This window comes from Muntiacus reevesi, chromosome 3 (genome assembly GCF_963930625.1).
Source record: "Muntiacus reevesi chromosome 3, mMunRee1.1, whole genome shotgun sequence".
NCBI classification, from domain to species: Eukaryota; Metazoa; Chordata; class Mammalia; order Artiodactyla; family Cervidae; genus Muntiacus; species Muntiacus reevesi.
In genome coordinates, this window is record NC_089251.1 from 132,398,132 (window position 1) to 132,418,280 (window position 20,149).

Here is a 20,149-nt window from a genome sequence, read left to right on the forward strand (position 1 = left end):
CTATAGATATTGTTATCTATGCCACTCAGTGGTAACTAAGCATGAGCTGACTTGTGGATGTTAGAGAGATCTTTTCTTTAACAAATGAGGGTTCCTAGCCAGAAGCTTCACATCCTTTTAATCCTTTGGGACTGACATTACAAAAGACTGGATAGATTTCCATTCTGAGTGTTGATTCTTTGGCATGTTGGTCTCCACATATGCATTTCTGGACAACCTTTAATGATGTGTTGATGCTTTAACCATAATACTAAAGTCACATTTGTCCTTCAGAGATGTTTTGGGGTTTAATGTCTAAATCTTAATACCTCTGGAACATTCCATCCTCTTTAAATGAAAGCCTGAGAAATTGTTTAATCAGAAACCAGTATATCACCTGAGTATTGTTTGGAGTAATTAATACTGCAAAGTTTCCTCCTCATATTCACATCCCTCCTGTCTCCTCCCCTCCTTCAAATAATCAGTTGTAGTTATGAGCCAATAACAAGCAGCTTTATCCTGTGTTAAAACGGTTTTTAAGTAATTTTTTTCTTTATAAACCATTGAAAACTACTAAAAGTTGAATAAAAGAATTCTTAAGCAATTAAAAATTTAATTTATTTATATTGCATTCAAATTTTTTGTTTGTGATTTCTTTCTAGGTAAAAAGCCATGAAAATACTGTATTTTCTAAGTCCCACTTAACCATAGGCCAGTTTTCCATTGTAAAACATAGAAGCCTTCAGTTCAGTTCAGTTCAGTCGCTCAGCTGTGTCCGACTCTGTGACCTCATGAATCGCAGCACGCCAGGCCTCCCTGTCCATCACAAACTCCCAGAGTTTACTCAAACTCATGTCTTTCGAGTTGGTGATGCCATCCAGCCATCTCATCCTCTGTCGTCCCCTTCTCCTCTTGCCCCCAATCCCTCCCAGCATCAGGGTCTTTTCCAATGAAGCCTTAGTGGAAGACAAAATAGACTACCCTGTCCCACTGTCCCCAGTTAAGGGCTTCTCTGTTATGCTCATGATTATGCTTTCAGAGGCCAAGTCTTTTATGAAAACATCCCAAGCTTGGCTGATTATTAGGGGAGGGGAGGTCACAAAATGAGCATTCAGATTATCCTTTTTTAGTAGAAGTTGACTGTACTTCTTTGACCATATTAAGAAAAATTAACATTACAAATGTGAACTTAAACTCTATTAAACTTAAACCACTTAATTGTTAGTGTTGGATGACAGACTGCCTTGTTGTCTTTCCAATTAAAATTTAATTTTATGTACTTTATTTTTTCCTGTTTTATTTTAAACATAGGGAATCGTTTTTTCCGAGACTGCATTTAGCAACTATGATTATTTGACAAAAGACCTGCTTAACAAGTACATTCACAAGATCCCAGCTAAAAGATTTGGAGTTCCTGAGGAGGTAATGTATATTTCTAACATTGATGAATTACTTTGTTTTGTACTTTGGAGATTTGTAACATTTTAGTGTCCTTTTCACATAGTCTGGTTAATAGAGAAGATTGCTCCCATGCCCTCAAACTATGTTCCGTGTGCTTTTTGGCTGCCAGGAATACTGTGCTCCTGGTGCCTTGGATACTCACAGCAGTATTTATTCAGGAATGAATGCAGTGTCGGTTAAGAGCAGCATGTTTTTATGGTTTTCATTGCACTTTTCAGCTCTTTTCAGTTGTTTTATAGTACACAGAATCTCAGATAGGCAGATGATACCACCCTTATGGCAGAAAGTGAAGAACTAGAGAGCTTCTTGATGAAAGTGAAAGAGGAGAGTGAACGAGCTTAAAGCTCTTTCGTTAAGAGCTCTCTTAAAGCTCAACATTAAGAGAACTAAGATGATTGCATCCAGTCCCATCACTTCATGGCAAATAAATGGGGAAAGAGTGGAAGCAGTGGCTGACTTTAATTTTTGGGGCTCCAAAATCACTGCAGATGGTGACAGCAGCCATGAAATTAAGAGATGTGTGCTCCTTGGAAGGAAAGTTATGACCAACCTAGACAGCATATTAAAAAGCAAAGACATTATTTGGCCAACAAAAGTCCATCTAGTCAAGGCTATGGTTTTTCCAGTGGTCATGTATGGATGTGAGAGTTGGACTATAAAGAAAGCTAAATGCCGAAAAATTGATGCTTTTATACTGTGGTGTTGGAGAAGACTCTTGACAGTCCCTTGGACTGCAAGAAGATCCAATCAGTCCATCCTAAAGGAGATAAGTCCTGAGTGTTCATTGGAAGGACTGATGTTGAAGCTGAAAGTCCAATACTTTGGCCACCTGATGTGAAGAGCTGACTTATTTGAAAAGACCCTGATGTTGGGAAAGATTGAGGGCAGGAGGAGAAAGGGACGACAGAGGATGAGATGGTTGAATGGCATCACCAACTCAATGGACATGAGCTTGGGTAAACTCAGGGAGTTGGTGATGGACAGGGAGGCCTGGCATGCTGTGGTCCATGGGGTCTCAAAGAGTTGGACATGACTGAGCAACTGAACTGAACTGAGCACAGAATCTAAGCAAGTCAGACAATTATGACAAAATGAAGTTCCGTACCTGATTTCTGTAAGGTGACCAGTTTTAAGTCTGTAAAAATTAATAGCTTTCTTAAATGCCAACAAGATCAGTCTTAAAATGTAATTTTTTAAAAAGGAGATATATAAAAAAATAAAAATAAAAAGGAGATATATTCCACAATGATAAGAATAAAAACTAAAAAACCCAGAGTAAACTTAACTCTAAATGAAAAAAAGTTTATTACTGAAGAACAGAAAAAAAAAAAAGACCAGAATAAATAGAGACATGCCATATTCCTCAATGGAGAGACTCAATTTTACTAAAATCAAGTTTCCCTAAATCACACAAACACATTTCATATATCTTTGGAATTAATACATTGATTCTAAAATTTTCCCTAGAAAAATATTTATGCCAAACTGTCCAAAATGTTTTGAATAAGAATAATGAGGGGATTTGACCTTCCTGCTATCACAACATACTATAGGGCTTCCCTGGTGACTCAGTGGTAAAGAATCTGTCTGCCGATGCAGGAGATACGGATTCGATCTCTAGTCCGGGATAATCCCCCGTGCTACAAGTAGCTAAACCCGTGTGCCATAACTACTGAGCCTGTGGTCTAGAGCCCGGAGCCACAACTACTGAAAACCATATGCCCTAGAGCACTGTGCTCTGCAACAAGAGAAGTCACTGCAGTGAGAAGCCTGCTCTCCATAGCTGGAGGGTGGCCCCTCTTTGCCACAACTAGAGAAAAACCCGCACAGCAGTGAAGACCCAGCACGGCCAAAAAGAAATAAAATCATTTAACCACCCCCTCAAAATGCATACTATAAAGCTATAGTTTCCTACATTTGGGGCTGGTACTGGAAGAGATTAAAATTAGTGGGATAGAATGGACGCTCATATCAGTACTGTACACACACACACAGAGTTTATAGGATAAAAGTAACATTTCAAATCTACAGGGAAAGAATATTCAGCAAAAGTCTTGTAGCAGTTGGCTGTTCATTTAGAAATAAATTAGAGTCACCCATCTCATATCACATACAAAATAGTTTTCAAATATATTAAAATGCTAAATATAAAAGCAATGCCATAAAACTCTAAGAGAAAAATGTGTTCTAATTCCTAGAGGTAGCTTTCATTATCAGTTTGATGTATATCTTTCCAGAAATTTACTGTGTATGCTTAAAAGATATGTCTATTTACTGACCTTTTTTTTTTTTTTTTTTAGAAAAATGGGATTCTATTGTTTGTTTTTCTGCAACTTACTATGGCTGTAGCATTAGACCCTGTTGCTGCACATTGAGATTTTATTAATTTTTTTATATTGTAATAATTCTGCAGTGAACATTGTTGACTATAGTCATGAACTCTTATGTGGAGGGTAGCTTTCTAGAAGTAGAATTCCTGAACTAAAATAGACTTGCATATTAAATTTTAGAAGATACTGTTAAGTTCAACATTTGAAGAGGTTTTTTGAGCAAGGTGCCAGATTTTTGTTTGGAAACCTTAGAGTGATTTTGAAAGAATTTTAATCAAGGGATTTATCTGATTAAACTTTTATTTTGGAGAGAACCCTCCTATGTTTTCTGAACAATTATATATTGTCTATATGCTGTGCTGTGCTTAGTCATTCAGTCATGTTCAACTCTTTGAGACCCCCTGGACTGTAGCCCACCAGGATCCTCTGTCCATGGCCTGTAGTTGCTGTATTAAAATTTGACATTGAGAAATTCAAGAAATATTTATGAATTCATTTAAAATAATCTTAATAAAATCATGGATGTTAGAGTTGGACCATAAAGAAGGCTGAGTACTGAAGAATTGATGCTTTTGAATTGTGGTGTTGGAGAAGACTCTTGAGAGTCCCTTGGGCTGCAAGGAGATCAACCAGTCCATCCTAAAGGAAGTCAATCCCTAATATTCATTGGCGGGATTGATGCTGAAGCTGAAGCTCCAGTACTTTGGCCACCTGATGCAAAGAGCCAACTCATTGGAAAAGACTCTGATTCTGGGAAAGATTGAAGTCAGGAGGAGAAGGGGATAACAGAGGATGAGATGGATGGATGACATCACCGACTCAATGGACATGAGTTTGAGCAAGCTCTGAAAGATGATGAAGACAGGGAAGCCTGACATGCTGCCATCCATGGGGTTCCAAAGAGTTGGATACGACTGAGCAACTGAACAACAAATAAAGGCATTGCATACTATAATATTTTTAATGAAAAATAGCTGCATTTTAAAATACAAAAGCAAACAAGTCTTGCTTGGTTGTACATGTTTTACCCAGTTCTTTAATGTGTGACTTAATAGAAAACAGCTGGACTCGCACATCTGCTCCTGCTTTCAGCCTGTTAAAATATGTCGTTTTGGTAGTGCATGCAAAGAAAATCTGGCTTCATGCCAGTTAAAATAAAAGGAGGAGTATTTTAGCAGTCTTTTTGAGTAACTGTGGACATTCTTCTTAAATAGTCAACAAGTGACAGTTTCTTTTTTTTCCTATTGCTGTGTATTTTGTGTATTAAATGACCTGCCCCATTACAATGTATTGGTACATACATGGTGCTTCCAAGGTAGCACTAGCAGTAAAGAACCTCCCTGCCAATGCAGGAGACATAAGAGATGCAGGTTCTATCCCTGGGTCGGGAAGATCCCCTGGAGGAGGGCATGGCAACCCACTCTAGTATCCTTGCCTGGAAAATCCCATGGACAGAGTTTTCTGGTGAGCTACATACAGTCCATAGGGTCACAAAGAGTCCAACACGACTGAAGCGACTTAGCACATACAGTACGTACTTGATGTATGTACTAACGATACATTCTGTATATAATCATCATTTACTTCATGCATGAGGACAAAGTATGACTATTACATAATTATATTGTATACTTCATGCATGAGTACAAAGTATGACTGCTACATAATTATGTAGAACAAAATATTATTTTTACAAATTGCATTAAGTCAAATCAGCTCTAGTCCCCATACTTGTCACAACCAATGACTTTCCTTAATCCCAAGTTTTGAGAAATCCACAACTCATCCATAAGCATGCCTCTCTTCTTGCTTTGGGCCTGTTGCATGTGGTGGTTTCTAGAACTGAACTGTATCTGACATCTAGTTCTTACTTTTAAAAGTATTTCTGTTTACTGACATTTTTACAAAAAGGAGATTCTACTGTATGTTCTTTTCTGCAACTTGCTAAGGATGTAGCATAGTGTATTTAATTAGATCCTGTTGTTGCACATTGGGATTTTATGTGTATTTTTATGTAAATATATATTTATGTTTCAGAAATATAAATTTATATTTCATAAGATCTCCCAGTTTTTCCTCACTAAACAAGGCATCTTGTTGGACTAATGACTAATCAGCTCATGTGCACACATAACTATGGTGTCATATGTTCAAATTTTTAAAAATCTGTGGGCAGCTCTGGCCACCTGAGGTCTTAGCACAGGCAAACAACAGGTAGTTGAGCCTATACAGAGTATTGTTTTCCAGTGTCAACAACCATAAGGTGTTAGTCAATGCTTAAAGTACATAAGAAATTGACTTCACTGTGTGTGTGTGTGTGTGTGTGTGTGTGTGTGTATATATATTTTATAAAATATAAAATGTTTTATATAAATATAAAATATAAAATAATATTTTAATAAATATAAAATACAAATATATATAATTTATATATATTATATATTTATATAATTTATATATTTTATATAATTTATATAATATTTATATTTATATAAATATAAAATATAAAATATATATAAATATATTTTTATATATTAAAATATAAATATAAATATATATATTATAAATCTATTTTATATTTATATTTTTATAAATATATTTATATATAGTATAATATATATAAATATTTTTATATTTTTATATAATTATATATATAATATATAATATATATTATATATTATATAAATATAAAAAATATAATTTATAAAATTTTATAAATTTATAATTTTATAAATATATTTTATAAAATAAAATAAATTTTATTTTATAATATAATATAATGTTATAATATATAAATATATAATATATATAATAATATAAAAAAAATTTTATAAATATATTTTTATAAATATAAAATATAAAATAGTATTTTAAAAATAATTTATAAAATTTTTTAAAATATATTTTATAAAATATATTTTATAAAATAAAAAAAATATATATATTATTTTAATATCCAATCTTACCAAGTGGCAGTTTCTTAAAGATTAATTGTGGTGTGGAATCTGAAGCCATTCAATGAACTTTTGTATTCCATTACATTAAAATTCTTTAGTATTCCTTGCACTTTAACTGAGTCTTTGCATAGATGATTTTGTAACATCAAACATTGGTCTTTTGGAAAATATTGATTCACTGAGTTATAGACATTTTCTGAATGTTGATACACAATTCTTGATAGAATACCATATGATCACATTTATGAATGTCACCACTGATCTCTTCCAAAAACTCTTTAGGTATTGGGAAACTGTCAAGGTCATGGTGACATGTATTGATGCAACTTTTCCAAAATTCTGATTTTCACTTGAAAGCTCAAGTCTTATCATTGACAACAAATGCTGTCAGTTGTTTTCAGCTGCTTGAAGTGGCAGTCTCAGTTGGTTCATTTTTGGAAAAATGTCTGCCAGATACCCAAGTGTGAATAACTGTGGTTTGTTAGTCATTCTCTCGAGCAAAAAACAGAAAAAAAATGTTTTGTGAAAAAAATGACTAGTTTGGTTTGCAGCTCAAGCCCATGTTCTTTTCCTCGAGACAGTCTTTATACTTCCATATATAGCACAAGAGCTGAAGGTGTAATTCCCACTTTATCACACAGGATATTAAAAAGATGTGTACCCAGTAGTCGAGATTAATATGATTAATAATTTTAGTGCTCATCAAGGACATTTGAAAGGGAAACAGACTCTCCCCTCCCACTCCCAGGAGTACTTGCTGGTGAAAAATATTGTCACTGTTAGTATGATGCTTCATGTTTGTTTTCCTGCCATGACTTGTGCTGAGGGTCCAGGCATTTTCCCCATCATTGCTTTGGCACCATTAGTACAAATGTCAACACAGTGAAAAAGACAGATAAGGACTCAGTATTGTTATGGAACAGTTGTGACTTCACAAATCCCCTGAGAAGATCTTAGGTATGCCCAGGGTTTTGCCACCCGTGCTGTGACTAATTGAGAAGGTGAGTTTTATACTGCAATAAGCTGCAGAATAAGGAGAGAGTTTCAGTCACTGTCTCATAGGGTCGTACTATCTCCAGGTTATCTTTTCAAGATCCTCTGATGGCCCCAGCTAACGACTAATGTCACTTTTGGGGCTGAGTGTGACAATAGGCTGTTGGTGGACTGTTCAGAACTGCTTATCAATGAGTTGTCTTCTTTTAAGTAATAGTTTTTGGGATTGAGTAAGGAGGGTCAATGTAGCTGCAGTTTTAAAAGGAACTGCCAGAGCTCCTACGATGTCCCTCCACATCTCTTGGAGACAGAATGCAGCACTTGGCAGACCCCTCAAATGGCTTGTACTTGTACTCTATACTCATTTTACAAATTAGGAAACCAAGAGCCAGTGACGTTCAGTAATTTGCCTGAAGCCATACTTAAGTCACGTGGGCTTCCCAGGTTGTCCAGTGGTCAAGAATCCATCTACCAGTGCAGGAGATGCAAGAGACAAGGGTTCGTGTCTTTTCCAAGTTAGGTAATGGAAAATCCCTTTATTTGAGGGGGAGAGATGCAAAAAGATTCCTTGACTCTGTAAACACTTAATGAGTCATTTTATGCTGAACACTGTCAAAGGATGAGGCCACCACTCGATATTTGAAACAGAACTCAGGACTAAAGCACATTTATTCCTGGTCAGTCACAGTCTCTCAGAGTGGACTATTGAGTTTTCTTTTTTTCCTGGGTGGAAGTATGGTTTTAGAAATTTGCAGACTTCCAGAGGCCATGGTTACTTGAGTGAGAGGGTCGTTGTTTGGCTGACACTCAGAAAGGAACTTATTGGCATGAGTCTTCCTGATTGGCTAATTCACAGGGTCAAGGAACTTTCACCTCTTGGTTGGCTAACAAAACAGTGTTCACAGGGTAAGTTGTCATTGATTGATTACACAGGGTAAAGCTAGTTCTGATTGTTACTTGTTCCCAGGCCCCATCAGCCCTTTCCTAGGAATGTGGGAACTTTTAAATTATTAATTCCAAACCAACTCCGTCCAACAGAAATGTGATGATAGTCACATGTGTAATCTTAAACTTTGTAATAGCCACATTAAGAAAAGTTTTAAAAAGAGGTGAAATTAGTTTTAAAAATAAATCTTATTTAACTTAGTATACCTAAAACATTATCATTTTAACAATTATTAATGAGACTATTTTACATTTTTCTTTTCCAAGAAGAAAAAGTCTTCTGAATCTGATGTGTGATTTTATACTCACAGTGCCTCTCAGTTCAGACTAGCTGTGTGGAAATGTCTTGGTTGTGTCATATGGTTAGTGGCCTCATTTTTGGACAGTGCGGTCCTATACTTCCTGCTGGGAACACAAGGATGGAGGGAAGGATATGCCCGCCTTCTCTCAGGTCTCAGAGCCTCAAAAAGGCATAGCCCTATGAACTCACACGCTGTAGTGCTCCATACAGGATCAGTACTGGGGTGAGACAAGCAAGGCACAAACAGTATTTAAGGACTTGCTTACTTTCACTGTCGCTCAGGTGCAGGGTCCACCCGCCCCCCAGAGCAAGCACCTCCTTTAACTGCTGCATCCAAAGCACTTCATTAGTCTCACCCCTGTCTCAGCCCTGCTTGGCAGCCTGATAAAACGGAAGATTCTGGGGCTCCAACCCCAGAGTTGATAACCCGGATGATCTTAAGTAGGACCTTGGAGTCTGGAGTTTCTGTAAGCAGTCCTAGGGATTCTAATGTAGGAGCTTAAGATCAGCGTTTGAGAAACTCGGCTTGTGTCAACAACCTCATGTGAGACTCCATTTACATCCAGTGAAATATTTCCATCTTTTTCTTTGGTTTTGGAACTGGTTGTTGCTGAACTCGCCAGTCATCTATCTATTTCTTGGGGCTGCAGCGGGATTCTGAAGTCCCCCTGATAGAAAGCTTCTGTACTCTGAGATCCTGGGCTTTGGGCCTGCAAGGACCATGGACTAAATAAGCTAGAATGCCAGTTTATTGTTACACAGACACAGTGACTTTTTCAGGGAGAAACCTATAACAGGCATGTGATGGTGTTGAAAACGATGAGGATCGTGGAAGGAACTGAATTATTTGATGGGAGAGAGCAGACACTGGTTCCTTCATGTTGTTTTATTGATTTTAAAAAAGATTAAAAAAAATTTTTTGGCCACGTGACCCTGCTTACAGGATCCTAGTTCCTTGACCAGAGATTGAACCCCAGGCCCCCTGCCGTGGAAGCATGGACTCTTAAACACTGGACCACTGGGAAAGTCCATTAACTACTTCACAGTGTGTTGATTCATTTCACATTGGGGGACAAAGGAGCCTGGCATGTTACAGTCCCTGGTATTGCAGAGTCAAACACGACTTAGTGCCTGAGCAACGACAAAAAAGGCTCTTTTTATCTTGCCTTCACCCTAGTCATATTCCTGACTTTAATGATGCTCAAATAGAAAAAGGCGTCTGTTACGCACCTTCAGATTATAGTACACACAGCCTGGCATTCTAGGATGTAGGCTTCATGTTACAATTCTGTAGTTTCAGATGTGTCTACTCGGAAATGGGAAGCAGCCAGAAGTGAGGAGTATCTAATTTTTCATGTGCCTGTGTGTGCTTCTGTTTCCAGGTCTCCTCCTTGGTATGCTTCTTGCTGTCTCCTGCTGCTTCCTTTGTCACCGGACAGTTGGTGTTTGTGGATGGGGGCCAGTCTCTCTACGCACAATCATTTGAGGTACCAGGTGAGTGGTCAGGAAATGAGTCTGTCCCTCACTTTGTGGCTTCTCCTGTTTAGGTTTTCACAATTCCTCTAGGTACTTAAGAGAGAAGTTTTTTTTTTTTTTCCCTTGTAGAACATCAAAAAAATTGTACAGAATATTTATAGTCATAGGATTTTTAAAGGCAATATTCCTAGTGCAGAAGATATCTAAATATCTTTATTATAGCACACAGATTTACCTATTTAAAAAGTTGTTCTGCGCGTGCATGGGCTAGTGGAATTTTAACCTTGAAAAATATTCTCAGTGTAAGTATACATGTACAAGAAAGAGACAAGAACAGAGGCAGGAAGGTGCCATACTTTTGATATTTAACTTCTCTTTGTTTATCCAGTTAGTGGCTTGTCTATATGAGGGGGAGAATCAGACCTGTTATGTGGGGAGAGGTGATATGGTGCTATTTTACAGTATCTTCGGGTTATAGATTGAGGGAAACCATAGGAATTTGCTGTATTCATTCATTTTTTATGTACAAAATAGTTTTATATATCTCAATCTAACATAGATATTGCATGCAAATGTGTGTGTGTATCTTATAACTAGACCATCAAACTTTGGAGTTGAAAGAACCCTAAAAAATTAGTCAAGTATCGCAGTTTCATTATACATGACGAAACACATCCATGGAACCAAGGCATGTCCAAGCTAATCACTCCCAAAATGTAGAAAAGGATATGAAACTCAAATGTGTCTGAACTATTGCCAAAGATAGTTGATTAAATGACTATTAGTGAATTAAAGGGCTTCTCTGGTCCTTTAAAGTGATAAAGATATCTGTGATCAGTGCAGGAGACACAGGAGACATGGGTTCCATCCCTGGTTCGGGAAGATCCCCAGGAGTAGGAAGTGGCAACCCACTCCAGTATTCTTGCCTTGAAGATCCCATGGACAGAGGAGCCTGGTGGGATACAGTCCACAGGGTTGCAAAGAGTCAGACAGACAGCACACACACAAAATTAAAATGTCGTTGATGTAGCATATATGTACTTGAATTTCCTGTTCAGGACTTACTCTTTTCAACCTACTCTTTCATGTGCTAATAGTCTCATCGAGGATTTAACCCTTCTCTGCAGTAATCATCGTTTGGTTTGGATCTATAATATTATTCATTATTTCCCCCCCACCGTTTAATTTTTTACTAACAGTACCATTGTAGTAATCTGTATGAGATTCTGTGGTTTTAAGGATCTCGTTTGGAAACATAGAAATGCCTGCATGGTTATACAGTATTGTTTTCTGATAGTATTTAAAGTAGCAAAGGTGGAGGGAGAATCTTTCCACTTCCCTCACCAGTGTTGAGTCAGTGTTTGTTAAAGCAAGGAACATCCCTTTTCCTTTTCAGAGGGGTTAAATAAACCCTCTAGGTGACTGCTTCTCCAGGCCTCCAAATGAAATGGTTTTCTTTTGTAATTCTAATACTGTTTTGTTTTTTTTTTATCAGTACAAAGAATATTTTTTAAGTTTTTGAAGAAAGCAGCCACATCCATCTTTTAAGGATATGCGCATGCTTGGTCGATCAATTGTGTCCAACTCTTTGCGACCCCATGGACTGTAGCCTGCCAGGCTCCTCTGTCCATGGGATTTCCCAGGCAAGAGTACTGGAGTGGGTTGCCATTTTCTACTCCAAGGGATATTCCTGAGTGAGGAATTGAACCTGCATCTCTTGCATCTCCTGCCTTGGCGGGCAGATTCTTTTCCACTGTGCCACCTGGGCTTGCCTTTGAGAACATATTCTCCTGAAATAATGAGCAGGAGTATTCAGCCTTTCCTTCTGAAGTTTTAAGATTGCCAGTCCTGCAGTGAGAATGCCTGGGATGAAAGCTAAGCCATACCCTTATTAGCTAATGTTCTTGAGGTTTTATTTCTGTATGCCTTCATTTTCTTTTCTGTAAAGTGAGGTCCCTTATAGTATTCATTTCATCAGCTGTTGGGAGGATTAGATTAGTTAATGCACATTAAAGGTACTGTATCAGATAGAATGCTTTTGTAGTTATAACTCAGACTGGCTCAAGCAATGAAGGAATTTATTGTCTCAAACAACAGATGAGTCTTGACTCTGCAGCTCAGTGATTTCATCGAGGGCATTTTTTCCCTTTTCCCTCCCTTTTTGCTGCTATGATGTTGGCCGTATCTTAAGATGGACTCTCCTGGTGCCTGCCACTCCTGAAGCTCCTTGCTGCTTTGTTCACGTTCATCTGGACAGAGACAGAGGGGAGGGGATGACTTTGTCTCAGCATTTCTAACCAAATTCTGAGATTCTCTCTGCTTGGTACTAGCTTATGCAAGTGTCCATGCTTGACCAATAATCTCAGCAAGGGGGATAGAGTGCACTTACTTAGATCAATCAGTGATCCACGTAGGGTCACTTCTCCAGAACCTCATGGCTTTCTAAGTGGAAAGAGGAGACGGGAGATTGGATGCCAGGAGGGGGCAACTCTTAAGTGCCTGGTAGTAAGTAAGCATGTTTCAGAAGGTACTGTTAATAAGGAAGTAGGATTGGTTGAATGTCTACGTTATGTCCAGTGCTATATGCAGGGATCACATGCACTCTCTCACCTTTAACAGAGAGATGTTGTTATCCCCTCTAACAGATGGGGATTTCCCTGGTGGATCAGCTGGTTAAGAATCCACCTGCAGTGCAGGAGATCAGCGTTCGATCCCTGGATCAGGAAGATCCTCTGGAGAAGGCAATGGCAAATCGCTCTAGTTTTATTGCCTGGAGAATTTCATGGAGGGGCCTGGCAGGCTACAGTCCATGGTGTCACAAAGTGAGCGACTAACACTTACTTAATAGATGAGGAAACTGAGGCTCAGCAAGAGTAACTTCTCCTAAGTTACTAAGTGGCAGAGATGGGATTCAAATTGAGGTTTTTCTCAAAACCTTTGCCACATGTCCCAGTGATTTCTTTTTTCTTGCTAAGAAAAGGGGTGATCCAGGGGAAATGACAGATGGGTTTGGTGGGAACTAAGAGAACTAATGAGGTGAATAGATTCGTGTCTGACCTGAGGTTTTCCATTTAACAGATCATGACAACTGGCCCAAGGGACCAGGGGACCTTTCTCTTGTCAAAAGCATAAAAGAGTCTTCTAACCATAAAGCCAAGCTATAAGCTAAGGAAACATGGATGTGTCCTTTGTCCCCAAGTGCCTTAACATCTCGACAATGCACTTCTGTACTTTACAGGAACTTATAATCTGTATGGGAAACTCACATTCTGATTTTTTAATGTTAAATCAATTACATCTATGCAAAAGTTATTCCTGATATAAATACATCTTTAAGTGCCAACCAATGTTCTTTAACTCATGATCAAAAAAATTTTAGGAGTGGAAATTAACGTAATTTATGATTATACTTTTAATTCTAAGAAAGGTCTTTGAAAAGTGAAATAGTTTCAGGTTAATGATAGTGGTATTATGATCTCCCAGAAGGTTCTAATATTTCCTTGCAAATATTACAATAAATCTAAATTGTGGCATCGTTATGATTTTTACAACAATGACTCATTTTTGATGGCAAATACTTTTGGATCAATAAAGCTTTATATAATTATTGGTATGTGGTTTGTTCATGAAGTCATATTTGTAAAAACCCTCTTAATAAAAAATAAAAATGAAGTCATAAGTGGTATTTTTTCCCCGTCCTTGACTTGATATGTGTCTTGATTTCTTAGCCAAAGTATTCCCCTTTCTCCATGTTTCTCCTTTTATATGCAAAAAAAAATTTTAATTAAAATCTATGCAGCTGTTTTAGGGTTCAGTATTCTTCTTTCCATTGATGTTTTCTGTCCATTGATCTTGATTTGTAGAGTGTCATCTACAAACTCTATATGTTCATTTTTTTTCTCTTCATTGATGAAACCTCTTTAAATTGACTTATTCCCTGTTGAAGTGAAGTAGTTTCTTTAACAGTAACACTCAGTTCAAAGCATATGATTGGCCAGATCCTGAGCGGGGTGGGGCAGGATAGATGTGGGCTGCAGAAATTGCATAATCTGCAATTTTATCAGCATCCCAAGCAGGTCCGGGACTAGGATGAGGCTAATGAGCTGCTATGGTTGCCGCATGTAAGGAGGTGCTCACTCTTGGGTGTGAACAGGGGAGGGTCGCCCTTGAGAATGAGCCCAAGCTCACTTTAACACTGTGTGCATGCTGGGTATGTAGCAGAAATCTTCTTTTCCTCCTAGACTGCATTTTAATAGTAGCCTTCTGGAGGTGATGACATCACACCTCCTAAGAATTACAAGTTGGCTTAAAGGGCAGGGTGGCCCCAGCACAGGTTGGCGCAGAAAATGAAAGAAGCAGGGCTTGCTTTCCAGTTACCTCTGTTGATGATGGTTGATGACCTCTTATATCTCCCTAGGTTGAAATTTGCTGATTTCTATTCAACACATAGAGCCTGCCCCATGTAGCACTAAACTTAGCTACAACTCCTTATTAGATCTTCTTGTTCGACCATTGCTGTACTGAGTGTATTCAGTGCTGTTCAACCAATGCTTCCCTGCCCTATGTAGCGCTATGTAAACTTAGCTCCAAGTCCTTCCTAGATCTTCTTGTTCAACCATTGCTGGACAGCTGATCGTTAGCTGTGCTCTAGACTTAGAAGTCTGCACCCCAGGATTTCTCTGTGTCATGATAGTGCCTTGTCAATAATGTTCTTCTGCAACTGCACTTGGTCAGTTTTGCTGTAGACTGGATGTTCCTGAATGGAACTCATTCATTCAGCTAATTATTTGGTGCCCATTCTACGTGCTCAACATTATGGTAGGAGTTGAATGTTCAGTAGTGAAAAATAAATAAATAAATAAATAAATAAATAAATATAAATACAGAAATATAAATTTTAAGCTTTATCTATTTTTATTGAAGTGTGGTTGATTTACAATGTTGTATTAGTTTCAGGTGTATAGCAAGGTGATTCTCACAACACCCCCACACACACATACACATTTTCTTTTTCAGATTCTTTTCCATTCACAAGGCACTGAATATAGTTCCCTGTACTATACAGTGGCCCCTTATTTATCAATTTTGTAATAGTAGTATGTATCTATTAATTCCAGACTCGTAATTAATCCCCCCTTTCACTTTGTTAACCATAAATTTGTTTTCTATGTCTGTGAGTCTGTTTCTGTGTTGTAAATAGATTCAGTTGTATTATTAAGATTCCATATATAAGTGATATTTGTCTTTCACGCAGTATGATAATCTCTAGGTCTATCCATGTTACAAATGGCATTATTTCATTCTTTTTGTGACTGAGTAGTATTCAATTATATACATGTACCATGTTTTCTCTGTCAATAGACATTTAGGTTGCTTCCATATTTTGGCTATTATAAATAGTGCCGCTGTGAACATTGGGGTGAATGTATCTTTTTGAATTAGAGTTTTCCTCTTTTCCAGATATATGCCCAGGAATGGGATTGTTGGATCATATGGCAACTCTATTTTTAGTTTTTAAGGAACCTCCATACTGTTTTCCATAGTGGCTGTACCAGTTTACATTCCCACCAGCACAATAGGAGGGTTCCCTTTTCTCTGCACCCTCTCCAGCATAAAATTCTCCATTATTTTAAGTGCTAACAAGGATAAGGTCATGGTATTAAAGGCATGTAAGAAGGGAAGAAAAGGACATCTAAGGGGGGAAAAAAAGACATTTCTATATTTACTCATTTCAAAAGAGTTTGTTGATAAGATGACCTTTGTGGATGTTATCGCCTCTCTCTCTCTCACACACACACACACACACACACAGGTCTTTTAGTTCGTGGCTTGTGTTAGTTCAGGTTCTCAGAGAAGAAGATGCCAAGACACAATAAAACATGCATGAGATGTCTGGAGAATGTGCCCATGGAGGATAAAGGGCAGGGAGCCCAAGAAGGCATCCATAGCCTTCAGACCACGATGGTGTCTGACACCTGTAGAAGAGGGAGGGAGAGAGGAAGGGACAGGAAACACCTCTTTCCAAAAGAGGTTTTGCTCAGTCCACAGCTGCCATGTCGGTTGGTCCACAAATCTTTTAGTTCGGCCTCTGATTTTCTGGTGGCTCAGACAGTAAAAATTACTGCAGATGGTGACTGCAACCATGAAATTAAAAGACGCTCCTTGGAAGAAAAGCTATGACAAACTTAGACAGAGTATTAAAAAGCAGAGACATTACTTTGCCAATAAAGGTCCACATAGTCAAAGCTATGGTTTTTCCAGTGGTCATGTATGGATGTGAGAGTTGGACCGTAAAGAAGGCTGAGTGTTGAAGAATTGATGCTTTTGAACCATGGTGTAGGAAAAGACTCTTGAGAGTCCTCTTGGACTGCAAGGAGATCCAACCAGTCCATCCAAAAGAAAATCCTGAATACTCATTGGAAGGACTGATGGCTGAGGCTGAAGCTCCAATACTTTGGCTGCCTGATGTGAAGAGCTGACTCATTAGAAAAAACCCTGATGCTGGGAAAGATTGAAGACAGAAGGAGAAGGGGATGACAAAAGACAAGATGGTTGGATGGCATCACTGACTCGATGGACATGAGTTTGCGCAAGCTCCAGGAGATGGTGAAGGACAGGGAAGTCTCGCGTGCTGTAGTCCATGGGGTCACAAAGAATTGGGCACAACTGAGTGAACAACAGATGGTAAAGAATCCACCTGCAGTGTGGGAGACCTGGGTTCAGTCCCTGCATTGGGAAGATCCCCTGGAGAAGGAAATGGTAACCCACTCCAGTATTCTTGCCTGGAGAATTCCATGGACAGAAGAGCCTGGCAGGCTATAGTCCATGGGCTTGCAAAGAGTCAGACACAACTGAGTGACTAACACATATATATTTTGATTTCCAATGGAATACAGACACACTTCAAAACTCCCCTTTTAAAAATCAGACACCGTGTTCTTAAGATAAAAGCCTAAAAAAAGAAGCCATCTTTGTTTCATATCAACATTGAAATTAGAGTACTAAATCAATACAACTGATAATTTAAAAGCTTAAGGTATGAGGAAAGAGTATCAGCTCTATAGTCCTGGAAGCAAACTTTATGTTCACCATTACACCCCCATCACTTGAATCTCTTTTCAGTGTCATGTTCCTTCTTATCTGTATCAAAACTCATACTGAGCAAAGAGTTATGGGTTGCAAAACAGGATTTCTTTTTGCACCTATCTATAAATCTTTGTCTATAAATTAAAAACAAACAAGTGCTCTCCCATTTGTGTTTTAACACTACCAGGTGCTTGGCTCAAACGTGTCCCCTTGTGGTTAATGGTGGAACACCGGCCTGTCTGAGCAGCACCTTTTTGGGTTTCTAAGATCTGGCTGCGGAGCTTCAACTTGAGCTGTGGTTTCCCCTCAGGATTTCTTCTCCACTCCTAGTTTACAAGGGTTCCACTTCACCAAGTGGCTGTTCGTTGAAATAAGGAAGGTTTGGACCATGTTTAAAAAAGTCATATTAGATCAAAAGCTAGTGGTTATATCATTAGCCCTTGTTTTGAGACAGTCATCTAAAGGGATATTTATCTACAGTTATCTAAAGGGATATTTTGAATCTTGTGGACAACACTGTTTGTGACTTGTATGGCAACTAAATCCATCTGCTGGTCAGCCTAGTCATGCCCCTCTGAGTAGGAGGCACACCTGCCCTCTGCCCTGGTAGGAGTTCAGATTGTGGGGACCTGCCAGGTCCTGATGCTTTCAGCATCAGCACTGCATTCCTGGGGCTCTCCTGATTCCTCCTCTGCCCTCTCACCTGCTTCTCAAAGGTGAGCCTCCTCACCTTTGCTCAGCCTCCAAACCTACTCTCCTGGAGGCTGTCAGTTTTCTAAAAGGAAACATTTCGAAAGTCCCTTCTGATTGAGGCCACTTGGCTGAGGTTGCTATTAAGTGAAAGTGTTTTGGCTCAGTCATGTCCAACTCTTTGTGACCCCATGGACTGTAGCCTGCCAGGGTCCTCTGTTGATGGAATTCTCCAGGCAAGAGTACTGGAGTGGCTAGCCATTTCCAGGGGATCTTCCCAACCCAGGAGTTGAACCTGAGTCTCCTGCATTGGCAGATGGGTTCTTTACCACTGAGCCACCAGAGAAGCCCTGAGGTTATTAATAAACTTTATGTTTATTGCTTCCTTGTATCCTCTACCCCTTCCTATTTTGTCCTTTACTCTCCATTTCTGCAGAGCTCTTGGTGGGCTCTCTTGCCATGAGTTATGGATTTTAGAGTCTGCTGGAGTCCCAGCTGCCTGGGTGCAAATCCTACCTTCTACCACTTAATTGCTCTGGTGATAGCTTTGAGATAATTGAGGAATTTGAATGTGGATTGCGTGTTAGTAGGTAATGTCAAATAATTACTGGTCATCTTGTTAGATTTGCTAATGGCATGGTAGTTACATTTTTTTTAATGCCTTTACCCATTAGGGAAGAAATATTGGTATTGGGATTTGCCTTAAAATACTCCAGTTTAGGAAAAAAATGGTGGTGGGGAGGCAGGAAGCAGATGAAACAACATTGGAAGCATGGTAGTCATTGTTAAAGCAAGGTGACAGATACTCTATATGGTATATATACAGTATATGTATATACAGTATATGGCTGATCCTGCTATTCTCTCCGCCTCTGGATAAATTTAGAAATTCCCCAAATAAAAAATAATATATAGATGATCTTATTTGCAAGGCAGAAATAGAGACACAGATGTGGGGAACAAACGTATGGACACCAAGTGGGGAAAGAAAGGTGGGATTAATTGGGAGATTGGGATTGACATATACATACTTGATACTATGTATAAGGTGGCTCAGTGGTAAAGAGTCTGCCTGCATTGCAGGAGACCTGGGTTCGATCCCTGGGTCTGAAAGTTCCCCTCGAGGAGGGCATGGCAAACCACTCCAGTATTCTTGCCTGGAGAATCCCATGGACAGAGAAGTGTGGCAGGCTATAGTCCATGGGGTTGCAGAGTCAGACATGACTGAAGTGACTTAGCATGCATGCATGCATAAATTAGATAGCTAATGAGAACCTACTGCATAGCACAGGAAACTACTCAGTGTTGACCTAAATACAAAGAATATCCAAAAAAGAGGGGATATATGTATGCATATAGCTGATTCACTTTGCTGTACAGTAGAAGCTAATACAACCTTGTAAAGCAATTATGCTCCAATAAGATTTTAAAAAATAAACAATTACAAAATAAAAATGATCTCATTAATTACTTGGATAGAGGCTGACATGAGCAAGAGTTAATTGATTATAAATAAGGGTTATTTGGGAGAAACAGGAGGACTTTTTACTGGACAGCTAGTGGTTTATGTGACAGAGGCCATCGGAGACCAGGTTCCAAATGGAATGTATTTGGTGATACAAAGCCATTGCTTCTTAAACTGAATTCTTCACTGTAGACCTTGGATGTAACCCATCCAAGCTCCTGGCCATCCTTCCACACTGGCTTAGTCAACATGACCAGTTATTCTAGTATAAGCCAGTTGAGTGAACATGGAGGGTTGCAAGAGATGGACTCTAGTTCATCTGACATTCTGCTGACACTCATATACCTGAGTTCCTGTATTTGAATGGGGACATGATGTCCAGTTGGTAAATATGGAAAAACTCAAATCAGCAAAGTAAAAACAATATTCCTGGTTTCTCTTGCATATTTTGGATCATTCCATTTCT

At 38.6% G+C, this 20,149-nt stretch overlaps 1 protein-coding gene and 1 non-coding gene across 2 annotated transcripts in view; one reads left to right on the forward strand and one right to left on the reverse strand.

Annotated features, from left to right (window-relative positions):
- The window catches only part of PECR (peroxisomal trans-2-enoyl-CoA reductase), a 39,542-nt gene extending 25,434 nt beyond the window's left edge, over positions 1-14,108 (forward strand). Inside the window, exons 6-8 of the mRNA XM_065927667.1 lie at positions 1,291-1,401; positions 10,349-10,460; positions 13,521-14,108. Of these exons, the coding sequence (XP_065783739.1) occupies positions 1,291-1,401; positions 10,349-10,460; positions 13,521-13,606 (309 nt within the window). The 3' untranslated portion in view covers positions 13,607-14,108. The remainder of the gene's footprint in view (positions 1-1,290; positions 1,402-10,348; positions 10,461-13,520) is intronic.
- A 3,459-nt stretch (positions 14,109-17,567) lies between these two features.
- LOC136165852 (small nucleolar RNA SNORA40) lies at positions 17,568-17,688 on the reverse strand. The gene has a single exon (XR_010662818.1). It is a non-coding gene; the product is annotated as a small nucleolar RNA SNORA40 (small nucleolar RNA).
- Positions 17,689-20,149: the final 2,461 nt, after the last annotated feature.